General features: G+C 41.1%; 1 protein-coding gene across 2 annotated transcripts; it reads left to right on the forward strand.

Annotated features, from left to right (window-relative positions):
* Positions 1–5,827: 5,827 nt before the first annotated feature.
* On the forward strand, positions 5,828–15,173 carry LOC138635064 (prolyl endopeptidase-like). 2 transcript variants are annotated; one of them, XM_069722375.1, is made up of 14 exons: positions 5,828–5,989; positions 6,298–6,372; positions 8,453–8,586; positions 8,687–8,817; positions 9,192–9,401; positions 9,757–9,878; positions 9,994–10,099; positions 10,419–10,610; positions 10,732–10,929; positions 11,292–11,395; positions 12,126–12,357; positions 13,007–13,138; positions 13,256–13,412; positions 14,152–15,173. In XM_069722375.1, exons 1-14 carry the CDS (start codon positions 5,852–5,854, stop codon positions 14,444–14,446), a joined length of 2,226 nt encoding a protein of 741 aa, XP_069578476.1. In that variant the 5' UTR covers positions 5,828–5,851; the 3' UTR covers positions 14,447–15,173. The 2 variants fall into 2 exon arrangements, with proteins under 2 accessions (XP_069578476.1, XP_069578477.1); XM_069722376.1 differs by having other exon boundaries at positions 9,994–10,090.
* The last annotated feature ends 238 nt before the right edge of the window (positions 15,174–15,411 follow it).

The raw sequence follows: 15,411 nt of genomic DNA on the forward strand, positions 1-15,411 counted from the left end.
AACGTCAAGCTATAGTATGACCTTTTTTTTCACGCAAAAAATCACCAAAAGTCATACGTTGACGTTTTTTTTCGGCCAAAAAAATGGAAAATGCTTGAGACTACAGTATGTCGTCATGCTGTAGTATGCCATATTAAATGCCAGATTAAGAATGCCATATTATGTACTCGCGCACATATTCTGTCATTCTTAATCTGAAATTCATAATCTCACATGCATAATCTGGCATTCTTAATCTCACGTACATAAACTGGCATTGTTAATCTGATGTACATAATCTCACATGCATAATATGGCATTCTTAATCTGGCATTCTTAATCTGATGTACATAAAGTGGTGTTGTTAATCTCATGTACATAATCTGCCATACATAATCTGTCGTTCTTAATCTCACGTGCATAATCTGGCGTTCTTAATCTCGTGCACATAATCTGTCATTCTTAATCTGATGTTCATTATCTCATGCATAATCCCGCGTTCTTAATCGGGCATTCTTAATCTCATGTATATAAACTGGCATTGTTAATGTCATGTCCATAATCTGTCATTCTTAATCTCGCGCTCATAATGTGTCATTCTTAATCTGATGTTCATAATCTCACATGCATAATCTGGCATTCTTCATCTCATGTGCATAATCTCTCATTCTTAATCTCACACGCATAATCTGTCAGTCTTAATCTGATGTTCATAATCTCATGCATAATCTGGCATTCTTAATCTTGTGCATAACCTGGCATTGTTAATCTCATGTGCATAATCTGGCGTTATTAATCTTGTGCACATAATCTGTCATTCTTAATCTGATGTTCATTATCTCATGCATAATCCCGCGCTCTTAATCGGGCATTCTTAATCTCATGTATATAAACTGGCATTGTTAATGTCATGTCCATAATCTGTCATTCTTAATCTCGCGCTCATAATGTGTCATTTTTAATCTGATGTTCATAATCTCACATGCATAATCTGGCATTCTTCATCTCATGTGCATAATCTGTCATTCTTAATCTCACACGCATAATTTGTCAGTCTTAATCTGATGTTCATAATCTCATGCATAATCTGGCATTCTTAATCTCGTGCATAACCTGGCATTGTTAATCTCATGTGCATAATCTGGCGTTATTATTCTTGTGCACATAATCGGTCATTCTTAATCTGATGTTCATTATCTCATGCATAATCCCGCGCTCTTAATCGGGCATTCTTAATCTCATGTATATAAACTGGCATTGTTAATGTCATGTCCATAATCTGTCATTCTTAATCTCATGTATATAAACTGGCATTGTTAATGTCATGTCCATAATCTGTCATTCTTAATCTCGCGCTCATTTTGTGTCATTCTTAATCTGATGTTCATAATCTCACATGCATAATCTGGCATTCTTCATCTCATGTGCATAATCTCTCATTCTTAATCTCACACGCATAATCTGTCAGTCTTAAACTGATGTTCATAATCTCATGCATAATCTGGCATTCTTAATCTTGTGCATAACCTGGCATTGTTAATCTCATGTGCATAATCTGGCGTTATTAATCTTGTGCACATAATCTGTCATTCTTAATCTGATGTTCATTATCTCATGCATAATCCCGCGTTCTTAATCGGGCATTCTTAATCTCATGTATATAAACTGGCATTGTTAATGTCATGTCCATAATCTGTCATTCTTAATCTCGCGCTCATAATGTGTCATTCTTAATCTGATGTTCATAATCTCACATGCATAATCTGGCATTCTTCATTTCATGTGCATAATCTCTCATTCTTAATCTCACACGCATAATCTGTCAGTCTTAATCTGATGTTCATAATCTCATGCATAATCTGGCATTCTTTATCTCGTGCATAACCTTGCATTGTTAATCTCATGTGCATAATCTGGCGTTATTAATCTTGTGCACATAATCTGTCATTCTTAATCTGATGTTCATTATCTCATGCATAATCCTGTGTTCTTAATCGGGCATTCTTAATCTCATGTATATAAACTGGCATTGTTAATGTCATGTCCATAATCTGTCATTCTTAATCTCGCGCTCATAATGTGTCATTCTTAATCTGATGTTCATAATCTCACATGCATAATCTGGCATTCTTCATCTCATGTGCATAATCTCTCATTCTTAATCTCACACGCATAATCTGTCAGTCTTAATCTGATGTTCATAATCTCATGCATAATCTGGCATTCTTAATCTCGTGCATAACCTGGCATTGTTAATCTCATGTGCATAATCTGGCGTTATTAATCTTGTGCACATAATCTGTCATTCTTAATCTGATGTTCATTATCTCATGTATAATCCTGCGTTCTTAATCGGGCATTCTTAATCTCATGTATATAAACTGGCATTGTTAATGTCATGTCCATAATCTGTCATTCTTAATCTCGCGCTCATAATGTGTCATTCTTAATCTGATGTTCATAATCTCACATGCATAATCTGGCATTCTTCATCTCATGTGCATAATCTCTCATTCTTAATCTCACACGCATAATTTGTCAGTCTTAATCTGATGTTCATAATCTCATGATCTCATAATCTCAGCAGTACTAACCACTGTACCACTGTTCCTGATTTAAAAAATTGAGTTTTTTTTTTTAATTGTTTTATTTGACGACATAAAACTGTTTTTTAAATATTTTGGCTGAAAAATTAGTCATGCTCTCGTATGACATTTTCTTCATATTTTAGATGACTTACGTAATTTTTAGATGAATACGTAAATGTCTTGAGCTGGACTTGAACCCATGACCTTCTCAATAGAAGGCTGCATCATTAACCACTGTACCACTGTACCTGTGACAGTATACAAGATGTTTTTTTTTTCAGTTTTATTTGACAACATGCCTTTGCGCGACTATAAATTCACATGAATAAAAAAATGTCATATGTAAACGTCGTATGACTTTTTTGTGATTTTTTTTGGACGAATAAAATGTCATACTATAGCATGACGTTTTGAACGATATACTATGATATGACTTATTATTCATATTTTAGACGACAAACTAAAGTCTTAAGTACTTTTAATTTTTTTGGCCGAATAAAAACAAAAACAAAACACTACGGCATGACTTATTCTTCATATTTTATACGACGTACTAAAGTCTTAAGTATTTAAAAAAAAAATTGGCCGAAAAAAAATGTCATGCAATAGTATGACTTTTTTCTCATATTTCGGATGACATGCAATAGTATGCCTTTTTGTTAAATTGCCAAGCATGTGTCCAGTTGGGATCTAATCAATGACCATCTCAATGAAAGGCAACAACGCTAACCACTGGTTAAGTCATTTGGCCACGTCCATGCGCAAAACATCAGATGCATGGTCTCACCACACCGGATGTATGTGCCACGTTTTGTGAGGTTTCAAGCATCCTTTGACCTTTAACATAAACTTCCTGTGTCATGGCGAAACATCAAACTTTGCCGCATTGCCACGGTGACGCCCTTCGACAAAGTCACACAAACTTCTTAATATATCATCATCAACATGTTAAGGCTATTCTGACACGAATTTTGGTTCATGTGATCAACCAGCTCAACGAAGTATGTGAAAGTATGAAATGTTTCATTTCCAGTTGCCTCCAGGGGGCGCTATGACTATGAGAGAATATTACCATACAGATGTCTTCAGGGCTGGACAGTTATCATACATGTAAAGTTTGGAGAAGGTCGGTCCATGTATATAAGATTTATAGGAATTTATAGTTTCATGGTGAGAGGCTCAAAATGGCTGCCACGCCACGGGCACACCGATCGACGAAAATATATATATATTTTTTTTTAACAACTTTCAATCCCGAAGGTGTGAAGACTGTACTGACAACAATTTAAATTTCTGAAAAATTCTGTAGGAGGAGTTTGTTAAAGTACAACATGTGTGAATCGCCAAAAATGGCGACTATATTCAAAATGGCTGACTTCATGTTAAGTTTAGGTCTTTGTGCCAAGATACTTTGCTTTAGATGTAGGTACGGTCTACATGTAGGTACGGTCTACAGGTAGGTACGGTCTACACGTAGGTACGTTCTACAGGTAGGTACGTTCTACAGTTAGGTACGGTCTACAGGTCTACACGTAGGTACGTTCTACAGGTAGGTACGTTCTACAGTTAGGTACGGTCTACAGGTCTACACCTAGGTACGTCCTACAGGTAGGTACGGTCTACACGTAGGTACGTTCTACAGGTAGGTACGTTCTACAGTTAGGTACGGTCTACAGGTCTACACGTAGGTACGTTCTACAGGTAGGTACGGTCTACACGTAGGTACGTTCTACACGTAGGTACGTTCTACATGTAGGTACGGTCTACACGTAGGTACGTTCTACAGGCAGGTACGTTCTACAGGTAGGTACGGTCTACACGTAGGTACGGTCTACACGTAGGTACGTTCTACAGGTAGGTACGGTCTACACGTAGGTACGGTCTACACGTAGGTACGTTCTACAGGTAGGTACGGTCTACACGTAGGTACGGTCTACATGTAGTTATGTTCTACAGGTAGGTACGGTCTACACGTAGGTACGTTCTACAGGTAGGTACGGTCTACACGTAGGTACGGTCTACACGTAGGTACGGTCTACATGTAGGTACGGTCTACACGTAGGTACGTTCTACAGGTAGGTACGGTCTACACGTAGGTACGTTCTTCAGGCAGGTACGTTCTACATGTAGGTACGTTCTACACGTAGGTACGGTCTACACGTAGGTACGGTCTACACGGAGGTACGTTCTACATGGAGGTACGGTCTACACGTAGGTACGGTCTACAGGCAGGTACGTTCTACAGGTCTACACATAGGTACGTTCTACACGTAGGTACGGTCTACAGGCAGGTACGTTCTACACGTAGGTACGTTCTACACGTAGGTACGTTCTACATGTAGGTACGGTCTACACGTAGGTACGGTCTACACGGAGGTACGTTCTACATGGAGGTACGGTCTACACGTAGGTACGGTCTACAGGTCTACACGTAGGTACGTTCTACATGTAGGTACGTTCTACAGGTCTACACGTAGGTACGTTCTACATGTAGGTACGGTCTACACGTAGGTACGTTCTACATGGAGGTACGGTCTACACGTAGGTACGTTCTACACGTAGGTACGTTCTACATGTAGGTACGTTCTACACGTAGGTACGTTCTACATGGAGGTACGGTCTACACGTAGGTACGTTCTACATGGAGGTACGGTCTACACGTAGGTACGGTCTACACGTAGGTACGTTCTACATGGAGGTACGGTCTACACGTAGGTACGGTCTACACGTAGGTACGTTCTACATGGAGGTACGGTCTACACGTAGGTACGTTCTACATGGAGGTACGGTCTACACGTAGGTACGGTCTACAGGCAGGTACGTTCTACAGGTCTACACGTAGGTACGTTCTACATGGAGGTACGGTCTACATGTCCACCGAAGGTCGTACATGCAGGTGAAACTAGGTGCTGGGGTTTCAGTTTCGGGGGGGCTAGTGAGCAATTTGGCCACGCCCACTCACGAAACCACTACAATACGTCGATTTTCGCCGCGACTGACGTGAGTTACAAGTGTCATGCGTGTTTAAGTACGTTAAAGCCACCACACACACACACACACACACACACACACACACACACACACACACACACACACACACACAAAAAGCGATTAAGCTTAATGAACAAGAATAACAGGGAAGAAGAATTCCTTGAATCGTTATTCTACGAGGTGTCATGCCGTGTCCTGTCGACAGAGGGCGATGTCGGATCTGGACTGAGCGCCGGCGGCCGGCTGGTTGTCTTCCCGGAGCTCGTTGACTGTGAGCAGGACTGAAGGGCTGGATGTGTTTCAGGATCCGGAGACTCTTTTCTGAACGATTATTAAACTCTGTCACTCAAGTTCTGTTGTTGCGCAATCCACGAAAACTGACCTCCAAAATGTCTTTCCAGTATCCGCAGGCTTACCGCGACGATGCAGTTGTAAGTAAATGTAGCTTGCTAACTAGCCTAGCGGATGCTTAATCATCACGAGCTTCATTCATAGAAATGAGCGTTCGCTTTGTTAGCATGCTAGTTAGCCTAGCTCAGACCGGCTGTTGACAAATGAATCTTCAAAGTGCTTTAACTCCCATTTTAATCTCACAATCTAACAGTTCGGGTGCTATTTGAGTGCTAACCAGCCTGGACCTGCCATCTTGGCACCCCGATTCTGTTTTGCTGTTTTGCCACACCTAGTTGAACACCTGTCACTCATGTCTCGCCTGTCACTCATGTCTCACCTGTCACAGCTGGATGACTACCAGGGCTGTAAAGTCCCGGATCCGTACAGCTGGCTGGAGGACCCTGACAGTGAGAAGACGCAGGTAAACTCATCATCACTGAAATCAGCGACACGTTATTCAGATGAAACATTACTGAGTTTAATTATTTACAGTTTAATTATTTAGAGTTTACACAAGTCCAGTTTGTGTTACTAGTTACCAGATTTAAGTAAATAGCATCAGGCTACACATATATATATATATATATGTATATATATACATATACATATATATATATATATATATATATATATATATATATATATATATATATATATATGTGTATATGTACATACAGTGGGTACGGAAAGTATTCAGACCCCTTTACATTTTTCACTCTTTGTTTCATTGCAGCCATTTGCTGAAATCAAAAAAGTTCATTTTATTTCTCATTAATGTACACTCAGCACCCCATCTTGACAGAAAAAAACAGAAATGTAGAAATTTGTGCAAATTTATTAAAAAAGAAAAACTGAAATATCACATGGTCATAAGTATTCAGACCCTTTGCTGTGACACTCATATTTAACTCACATGCTGTCCATTTCTTCTGATCCTCCTTGAGATGGTTCTACTCCTTCATTGGAGTCCAGCTGTGTTTAATTAAACTGATTGGCCTTGATTAGGAAAGGCACACACCTGTCTATATAAGACCTTACAGCTCACAGTGCATGTCAGAGCAAATGAGAATCATGAGGTCGAAGGAACTGTCCAAGGAGCTCAGAGACAGAGTTGTGGCAAGGCACAGATCTGGCCAAGGTTACAACATAATGTCTGCAGCACTCAAGGTTCCTAAGAGCACAGTGGCCTCCATAATCCTTAAATGGAAGAAGTTTGGGACGACCAGAACTCTTCCTAGACCTGGCCGTCCAGCCAAACTGAGCAATCGTGGGAGAAGAGCCTTGGTGAGAGAGGTAAAGAAGAACCCAAAGATCACTGTGGCTGAGCTCCAGAGATGCAGTAGGGAGATGGGAGAAAGTTCCACAAAGTCAACTATCACTGCAGCCCTCCACCAGTCGGGGCTTTATGGCAGAGTGGCCCGACGGAAGCCTCTCCTCAGTGCAAGACATATGAAAGCCCGCATAGAGTTTGACAAAAAACACATGAAGGACTCCCAGACTATGAGAAATAAGATTCTCTGGTCTGATGAGACCAAGATTGAACTTGTTGGCGTTAATTCTAAGCGGTATGTGTGGAGAAAACCAGGCACTGCTCATCACCTGCCCAATACAATCCCAACAGTGAAACATGGTGGTGGCAGCATCATGCTATGGGGGTGTTTTTCAGCTGCAGGGACAGGATGACCGGTTGCAATTGAAGGAAAGATGAATGCGGCCAAATACAGAGATATCCTGGAAGAAAACCTCTTCCAGAGTGCTCTGGACCTCAGACTGGGCCGAAGGTTCACCTTCCAACAAGACAACGACCCGAAGCACACAGCTAAAATAACAAAGGAGTGGCTTCAGAACAACTCTGTGACCATCCTTGACTGGCCCAGCCAGAGCCCTGACCTAAACCCAATTGAGCATCTCTGGAGAGACCTGAAAATGGCTGTCCACCAACGTTCACCATCCAACCTGACGGAACTGGAGAGGATCTGCAAGGAAGAATGGCAGAGGATCCCCAAATCCAGGTGTGAAAAGCTTGTTGCATCATTCCCAAGAAGACTCATGGCTGTACGAGCTCAAAAGGGTGTTTCTACTCAATACTGAGCAAAGGGTCTGAATACTTATGACCATGTGATATTTCAGGTTTTCTTTTTTAATAAATTTGCACAAATTTCTACATTTCTGTTTTTTTCTGTCAAGATGGGGTGCTGAGTGTACATTCATGAGAAATAAAATGAACTTTTTTTGATTTTAGCAAATGGCTGCAATGAAACAAAGAGTGCAAAATTTAAAGGGGTCTGAATACTTTCCGTACCCACTGTATATAGTACAGCCTGATATATATATATATAATGTTGCTGAGTAAAACCCGGAGCTTTGACTTGTCTGGATTTGAGAAGCACCTTTTTCAGTTTTGCTGAGCAAACGAATACAGACACATTAGTGTATCTGCTTCCTGAAATCGCCAACAGTGATGATAATACACTGATGTGTACTACGTCTTCTTCCACCAGGCCTTCGTCAGCGCTCAGAACCAGCTGACGTTGCCGTTTTTAGAGCACTGTGAGGTACGAGACCTGTTCAAGGAGCGCATGACTGAGTTGTACGACTATCCCAAGTACAGCTGTCCCTTCAAGAGGGGAAGTAGGTGAGTCAAACTCCAACAGAAGTTTTAGCAACATGTCTCGTTTAGTTTTGAACGACGTAGGCAAAGTCATCAAATCTGTAATTTCTCCCTTTATTTGCAGGTACTTTCACTTCTACAACACAGGCCTGCAGAACCAGAGTGTGATGTACGTGCAGGAGAGTCTCGATGCCGAGCCCACGGTCTTCTTAGACCCAAACACATTCTCTGATGACGGGACAGTAGCCCTGCGAGGTATCAACAAAGGCTGAAAGCAAACTACTACTGCATTTTATTTCACCTTTTTTATTTTTTATCATTATTCTTTGGAACAGCTTTTCTGGAAATTTACCCTATTCCCTTTTAATAGCAATAATTATATTTGTTTTGAAATTGCCTTGGGGGAATTATATTTTCAGTAAGATTTTCATTGTAATGCCTTTGCTGAAGACACAGAGACAGATTGTCTGAGTAGTTATTTGAGATCGTAATAATGACAACATTTTAAACATTCAGGCCTGCAAATAACCTGCAATTTATTGTGTCTATACTCATAGCTAAATAAAGATTGTTAACTTCTTCTATTGTCTATGTTAATGTTCTGTTCTTGTTCCTCTTATTCTTCCAAGGCTATGCATTCTCTGAGGACGGGGAGTATCTGGCGTATGGCACCAGTGCCAGTGGGTCCGACTGGGTGGAGATCCGCTTCCTGCGGGTTGATGGTGCCGTGCCTCTGGAGGACCGCCTGGAGCGCGTCAAGTTTAGTTGCATGTCCTGGACTCATGATGGGAAGGGCCTCTTCTACAACTCCTACCCAGACCAGGAGGGCAAAAGTGACGGTAAGACAGTGTTGGACTGGATTCAGACATTCTCAAATACTAAATCTTGATTTAGTTGTCATTGATATCCCTCAGAGTATAAAACAGTTGTTTGCTATTTGGTTAATCTCCCTTTGAAATTAAGAATAAAATAAGAAATTGGCACCGAAAAAACATTTGAGACAAAAGATCAAATAGATCCTCCTATTTTTGTTTTTTGTTTAGTGCGATAGATTTTCATCATTGTCGTCCTCTGCTGTTATATCGGCAGTCCACACCCACCTTCATTATCTCCTTACCTTCCTCATCTGACAAAATATTTTCACAGTCACCCCTGGGGGACAGTGATGAACCGAAAATGTGTTTTCTCTGTCAGGCACCGAGACCTCCACCAACCTGCATCAGAAGCTGTACTTTCATGTTTTGGGGACTCCGCAGTCTGAGGACGTCCTCTGCGCTGAGTTTCCTGACCACCCCAAATGGATGAGTGGGGCTGAGGTACGCCTGAAGTGTTTGTTTTTTTCTTTCTTGCTTCTTAAATAAATGACTTAAGCAGAGTGCACGTGTTAATTCATATGGAGGTTTGGTTTAGTAATTGCATTTGTTATTGCAGGTATCAGATGATGGGCGCTACGTGCTGCTGTCCATCAGAGAAGGTTGTGACCCTGTCAACAGACTGTGGTACTGTGACCTCCAGACTACTCCTCGAGGTATTGCAGGTGTGTTTCTCTTGGTTTTTTTGTTTCTTGTGTTGTGTTCACACTGTTTTTTTTGGTGGGTTTTTTTTTCCAATCAACATTTTAAGTTATTATTTAGCGTCACTCAGTAAGTCTTTTATGACTTTGTTTTGGAAAATCACCGTTCTACTTTCAGCTGTATCGACCCGTTATGAAATTACTGTCTCAGTTTATGGCCACGAAGAAGGGAATTAATTCCCATCTTGTGATGCATCAACTGCAGATCTCTGTTTTTGCTTCTAATCGTGCGTGCTCAGCCCTTTTAGATTTTTGAAATGAGATACTCATCGTCTTTGTTTAGGACTTTTGCCATGGGTGAAGTTAATCGACAACTTTGACGCCGAGTACGAATATGTGACCAACGAGGACACGCTGTTCACTTTCAAGACCAACCTAGATGCCCCACGTTACAGACTCATCAACATTGACTTTGCCTCTTCCGATCAGAGCAACTGGAAGGAGCTCATCCCTCAACACGACAAGGACGTTATTGGTGAGCTGCTGCAACACTCGTGTGACATGGATTGTCAAAATATTTGGATTCTTATCGTCGCACAAGATACAGATTTAAACCTCCTCCCTGCTGTATTTTCTTTGCCCCATCTTCTCTGCAGTTTTCGCCACCTGTACATACTCCAGCTATCTGTTTGTGTGTTTCCTCCATGACGTGAAGAATGTGTTGAAAATGTACCGTCTGAGCTCCGGGGAGGAGCTGAGGACCTTCCCTCTTGATGTTGGCTCTGTAGTCGGCTTCACGGGACGAAAGAGGGACTCTGAGATCTTCTACTATTTCACCTCTTTTCTATCCCCAGGTACCAAATCGCTACAATGTAGTTTAATTAATGAGCATATCTGTTCAATTTGTCAGAGATGTCATTTAAGTTTACTATTTGTTGGACAATTAAAGAATTTCGACATGAAGTACTGCTAAAGTAAAAACTTTGGGGTCAAAGCTGAATGAAAAACTAGTCACAACTCTTCTAAAGCTGTGGGATTAAGAGTGCTTCAAAACTGACAGTATTACATCCTGCTGTGGTGCTCAGTCCAGTTGTTTGAAATTTGGGTTTTTACATCATACGTCCACATTTAAATGAGACCTTTTAAAGAATTAAGGAAACCACAAATTATCCAAATGAGTTAGAAATGAAATCTTGGTTTTCTTTCTTCCACGTAGCCATCATTTACCACTGTGACCTCACCAAGGAGCCACTGCAGCCCCACATCTTTAGAGAGGTCACCGTCAAAGGCTTCAACCCTGCCGACTACCAGACCACCCAGGTAAAGAGCTAAAAATGGGATTTCCTCTGTTTGATATTTGTTGTCAAAATTTAACTGATGAATTATTTTCTAAACAAATCCCCCAATTTCAGCGAATGATCAATAATGAAGATAAATGTTGGTTGCTGTACTACAATGATGGAGTAATACTACCTTCTGCTTGATTTGCATCAAAAGAAAAATGAAAACGATTGGATGAAAGAACTTTTACAACAAATGAGTACAATGTCAACTAAAACTATTCAGGTTAAAACTAGATGTTGACGCAGGGGCCTTCTGAAAGACTGCCGCCAGAGGACACGTCACTGATATTCTACTTCAGTGGGGCAAATTTCAGACAATTTTGCAATAAATCAAATTACCTTGCAACCTAGATAACATAAAATAAACTTGGCCCCTGGGCAGCTGCTCACTTTGACGTTGATAATCCAGCCTCGGACGAGCAGTGGGCCACATTCAGCAAGACGTATCACTGCTTCTGGATGTCGGATTTATTGTTATGTTTCTACTAAAGGCAGTGACCCCCACAAATAACATTTAGAAATGTAAAGATATGCAAGGTGCTGAGGATAGGATTTTATGAGAGCTCCTTTGTCCTGTCCTGTCTTCTGACTCAGACACAAAGGCAGATAAAGGTGAAGCCTTATTGTCCCTGACCAGTTCATAATGCACATTTCATAATGCACAGACTGTGTTTTCTCTCACAGTTTGCCTCTCTCTGTTCTGTCAGATCTTCTATCCCTCCAAGGATGGCACTCAAATACCCATGTTCATTGTTCACAAGAAGGGCATCAAGTTGGACGGCTCTCATCCAGGTTTTCTGTACGGCTACGGGGGCTTTAACATCTCAATCACACCGAGCTACAGCGTCTCCCGACTCATCTTTGTCAGACATCTGGGGGGAGTTCTGGCTGTTGCCAACATCAGAGGAGGAGGAGAGTACGGGGAGACCTGGCACAAAGGTGGGAGGCTTTAGATTCACAATTACAGACATTGAGCATGCAAACAAACGTCCATCACAAGGGAATGTCCTATGGGCTTTTGTCATGTAAAAAAAGCAAACTGTGCAGTAGGATAAACGAACTTCATCCTTGTTGCTGCAGCAGGTTTTTTTTAGGTTTTTTTAGCTGTTTCAGTCACTGCTCGAGTATTTAGCAGCCACTGTGTAGGTTTTACTATTAACTGGTAAAGACTGGTTGAAGCCTAAATTTGTCAAATCTTACTCATCCTGCTCCACTCTGAATTTCTACTTCTCTGGGATGTTTAACCTCCATTATACAAAACAATGTACTACTTTCAGTTTAACATTGTTTTCAAATTCTTCTGCTGAAAGTTAAGTGTCTCAGACGGGTAAACCTATAAACAAGACGTGTGACAGCACAACTAGTTTGAAGGGCAACTTCCGGAAGTACGATTTGGAAAATTAAAGCCTGCATTGCATATAAACTGTCGGGATTCAGAAAGTTGCCGACTGGAGGACTCTGGGAAGTTTCTCGTCAATAATCTTTAATCTGAGCTGGTCGTACGGGAGGAGTGATGGATGTTCGATGTGTATTTTAAGTAATAACATTACTAAGTCCTCATTTACATCCTTTTTATTGTTTTCCTCAGCTGGCATGTTGGCGAACAAGCAGAACTGCTTCACAGACTTCCAGTGTGCAGCTGAATATCTCGTCAAGGAGGGGTACACTTCTCCTTCCAAACTCACCATAAACGGAGGCTCCAACGGTGGACTGCTTGTAGGTATGTGTGCTCCTCCTAAACAACAACATATCATAGCATCTTTTTTTTTTTTTTTTTTTTTAATAAAGCCTCAAACTATGTTCGTCGCCTGAGCTCACGAGCTGTTTCCTCCCTCAGCGGCCTGTGTGAACCAGCGGCCCGAGCTGTTCGGCTGCGCTGTAGCTCAGGTTGGCGTCATGGACATGCTGAAGTTCCACAAGTTCACCATCGGCCACGCCTGGACTACAGACTTTGGCTGTTCAGAAGTCAAAGAGCAGTTTGAGTGGCTCATCAAGTATGTGCATGGTGTGTCTGTGTGGTGATGGGGAATGGGGTTTTTTTTTTTATTAGTTTTTTTTAATGTTCATCTCTGGATTGACATTCATTTTTGTGTCAATCTGAAACGAGTTGCTGATTCTAATTGTTATCAGGATCTTCACTGCTGGAGAGAATCATCATAACATGGCTTATTGGACTCACTCCACCCAAGCCTCCAGCAGTTATCCATGTTGAAGTGATTATTTGCTGTAAATAGGGGCTATGACTAAACTGTGACTGATGACCTGAGGCAGGAAGAAGTTCACAACTAATATTACCCACACATTAATATTATTATACAAATAATACAAATAAACTTTCAACAAACAGCTTTCATACAAGAGCAGAAGAACTCAGTGCTTTACAGCAACAAATACTTCTTTAAATTACACTGGAATTTATTTGAACTCAAATAGTAATATATGCTGAGGATGCAATAATAATTTTTTTAAACAAAAAAATACAACACAATGATTGAATTTTCCTCTTTTCTGTTACGATAGTAAATTTAATCTTTTCGATTTTGAACTGTTTGTACAAAAAAAGAAACTTGAAGACGTCACTTTGGACTGTGGGAAGTCATATTTGGCATTTGAATTACTTTCTGACATTTGAGAGAGGCATCAGCTGTGGATTGAATCAGACAATTAATCAATATTGAAAGTACCCTGACAAACATAGATTATGTCTCATTTCCCACTGCTCCTCCCTCTTAGATATTCCCCGCTCCATAACATCCGTATCCCAGAGGGAAACGGGATCCAGTACCCTGCGGTGCTCCTTCTGACGGGGGACCATGACGACCGGGTAGTGCCTCTCCACTCCCTCAAATACATCGCCACCCTGCAGCACATTGTGGGCCACAGCGGCAAGCAGACAAATCCCCTGTTCATCCTTGTGGACACAAAGTCGGGCCACGGTGCCGGCAAGCCCACCAGCAAGGTCATCCAGGAGGTAGCTGACACGTACGCCTTCATCGCTCGCTGTCTCAACATCTCCTGGGTCAAATAACCGGCAGCTCCCGTTTTGTGTCCTGTACTCAAACCATCATTAGAATACTGTTCATACCAGCTGTTTGCACGTTCTTAACGACTCCAACACTAAGCAGAGGATGTGCTCCGCCACCATTACAATAACTTTTTTTTTTTTTTTTTTTTTGGTCCATTCTTTGTGCCGATCTATTTTGACACCCCCCTGCCCCCCCACCGTTCCCTCCCCCCTCCTGTTCGACTCATCAGGATCTCACTCACATACACTTATAAGCCAACGTGCAGCACTCAGCTAATATATTGTAGGCCATGTTTGTTGTTGTTCTGTGTAAAGGGAGGGGCCAGCTTCATGGTTCAACCAATCAGCCGTTAGTCAGGAGGTGAAAGTGGTAAAAAAAAGTTTATTTGAAGATTGTTACTGCGTCCTCCGGGTGCTCCGACATGATGCTCTTTATTTATTTCTCGTTTGTGCACAGAGAATATCAGCATGTACAATTCTGAGGTGACAGTTTGGCACCGCAAGTTGACAGCATTGCTGTAGATGATGGAGGAAACTTGCAAAAAAAAAAAAAAACTTTGCCGTGTGTGTGTGTGTGTGTGTGTGTGTGTGTGTGTGTGTGTGTGTGTCAGTCCCAACATTACTTTCAGACTGAAGATTTCTACCTCTTGACTTGTGCTGATTGTTTACCTTATTAAAAGGGAACAGAACACAATGCCACAATAACAATAAACACCTTTTTAAACCGTGATTTATTGTTGTCTTTTATTTCTTAGGAACTTTCAATGAACTTCATGACGAAGACCTGCCTTTGTAGAAAAAGTGACACTATGTCAAAGACCAAGTGTAATGAAGCAGACGTTTGGGTTCTGTCACAAACAAGTTGAAGAACTTAATAACAGACCACCAAAAATGACAAGTTTGAATCTAACAAAAGTGATGGTACTGTTAATAATATTTTTCTGATAATAGTATAAGTAATCCCATTT

This window comes from Brachyistius frenatus, unplaced genomic scaffold (genome assembly GCF_029030835.1).
Source record: "Brachyistius frenatus isolate BFR_SWC_R1_liver_20210118 unplaced genomic scaffold, ASM2903083v1 Contig_288, whole genome shotgun sequence".
Lineage (NCBI taxonomy): Eukaryota > Metazoa > Chordata > Actinopteri > Embiotocidae > Brachyistius > Brachyistius frenatus.

Excerpts from the sequence above, each read along its gene's own strand:
- LOC138635064 (XM_069722375.1), top strand. The coding sequence starts at position 5,852 with ATGTGTTTCAGGATCCGGAGACTCTTTTCTGAACGATTATTAAACTCT. Across the intron at positions 10,100-10,418 it reads TACTCCTCGAGGTATTGCAG|GACTTTTGCCATGGGTGAAG; the intron begins GTGTGTTTCTCT and ends GTCTTTGTTTAG. Across the intron at positions 13,413-14,151 it reads CAGTTTGAGTGGCTCATCAA|ATATTCCCCGCTCCATAACA; the intron begins GTATGTGCATGG and ends CCTCCCTCTTAG.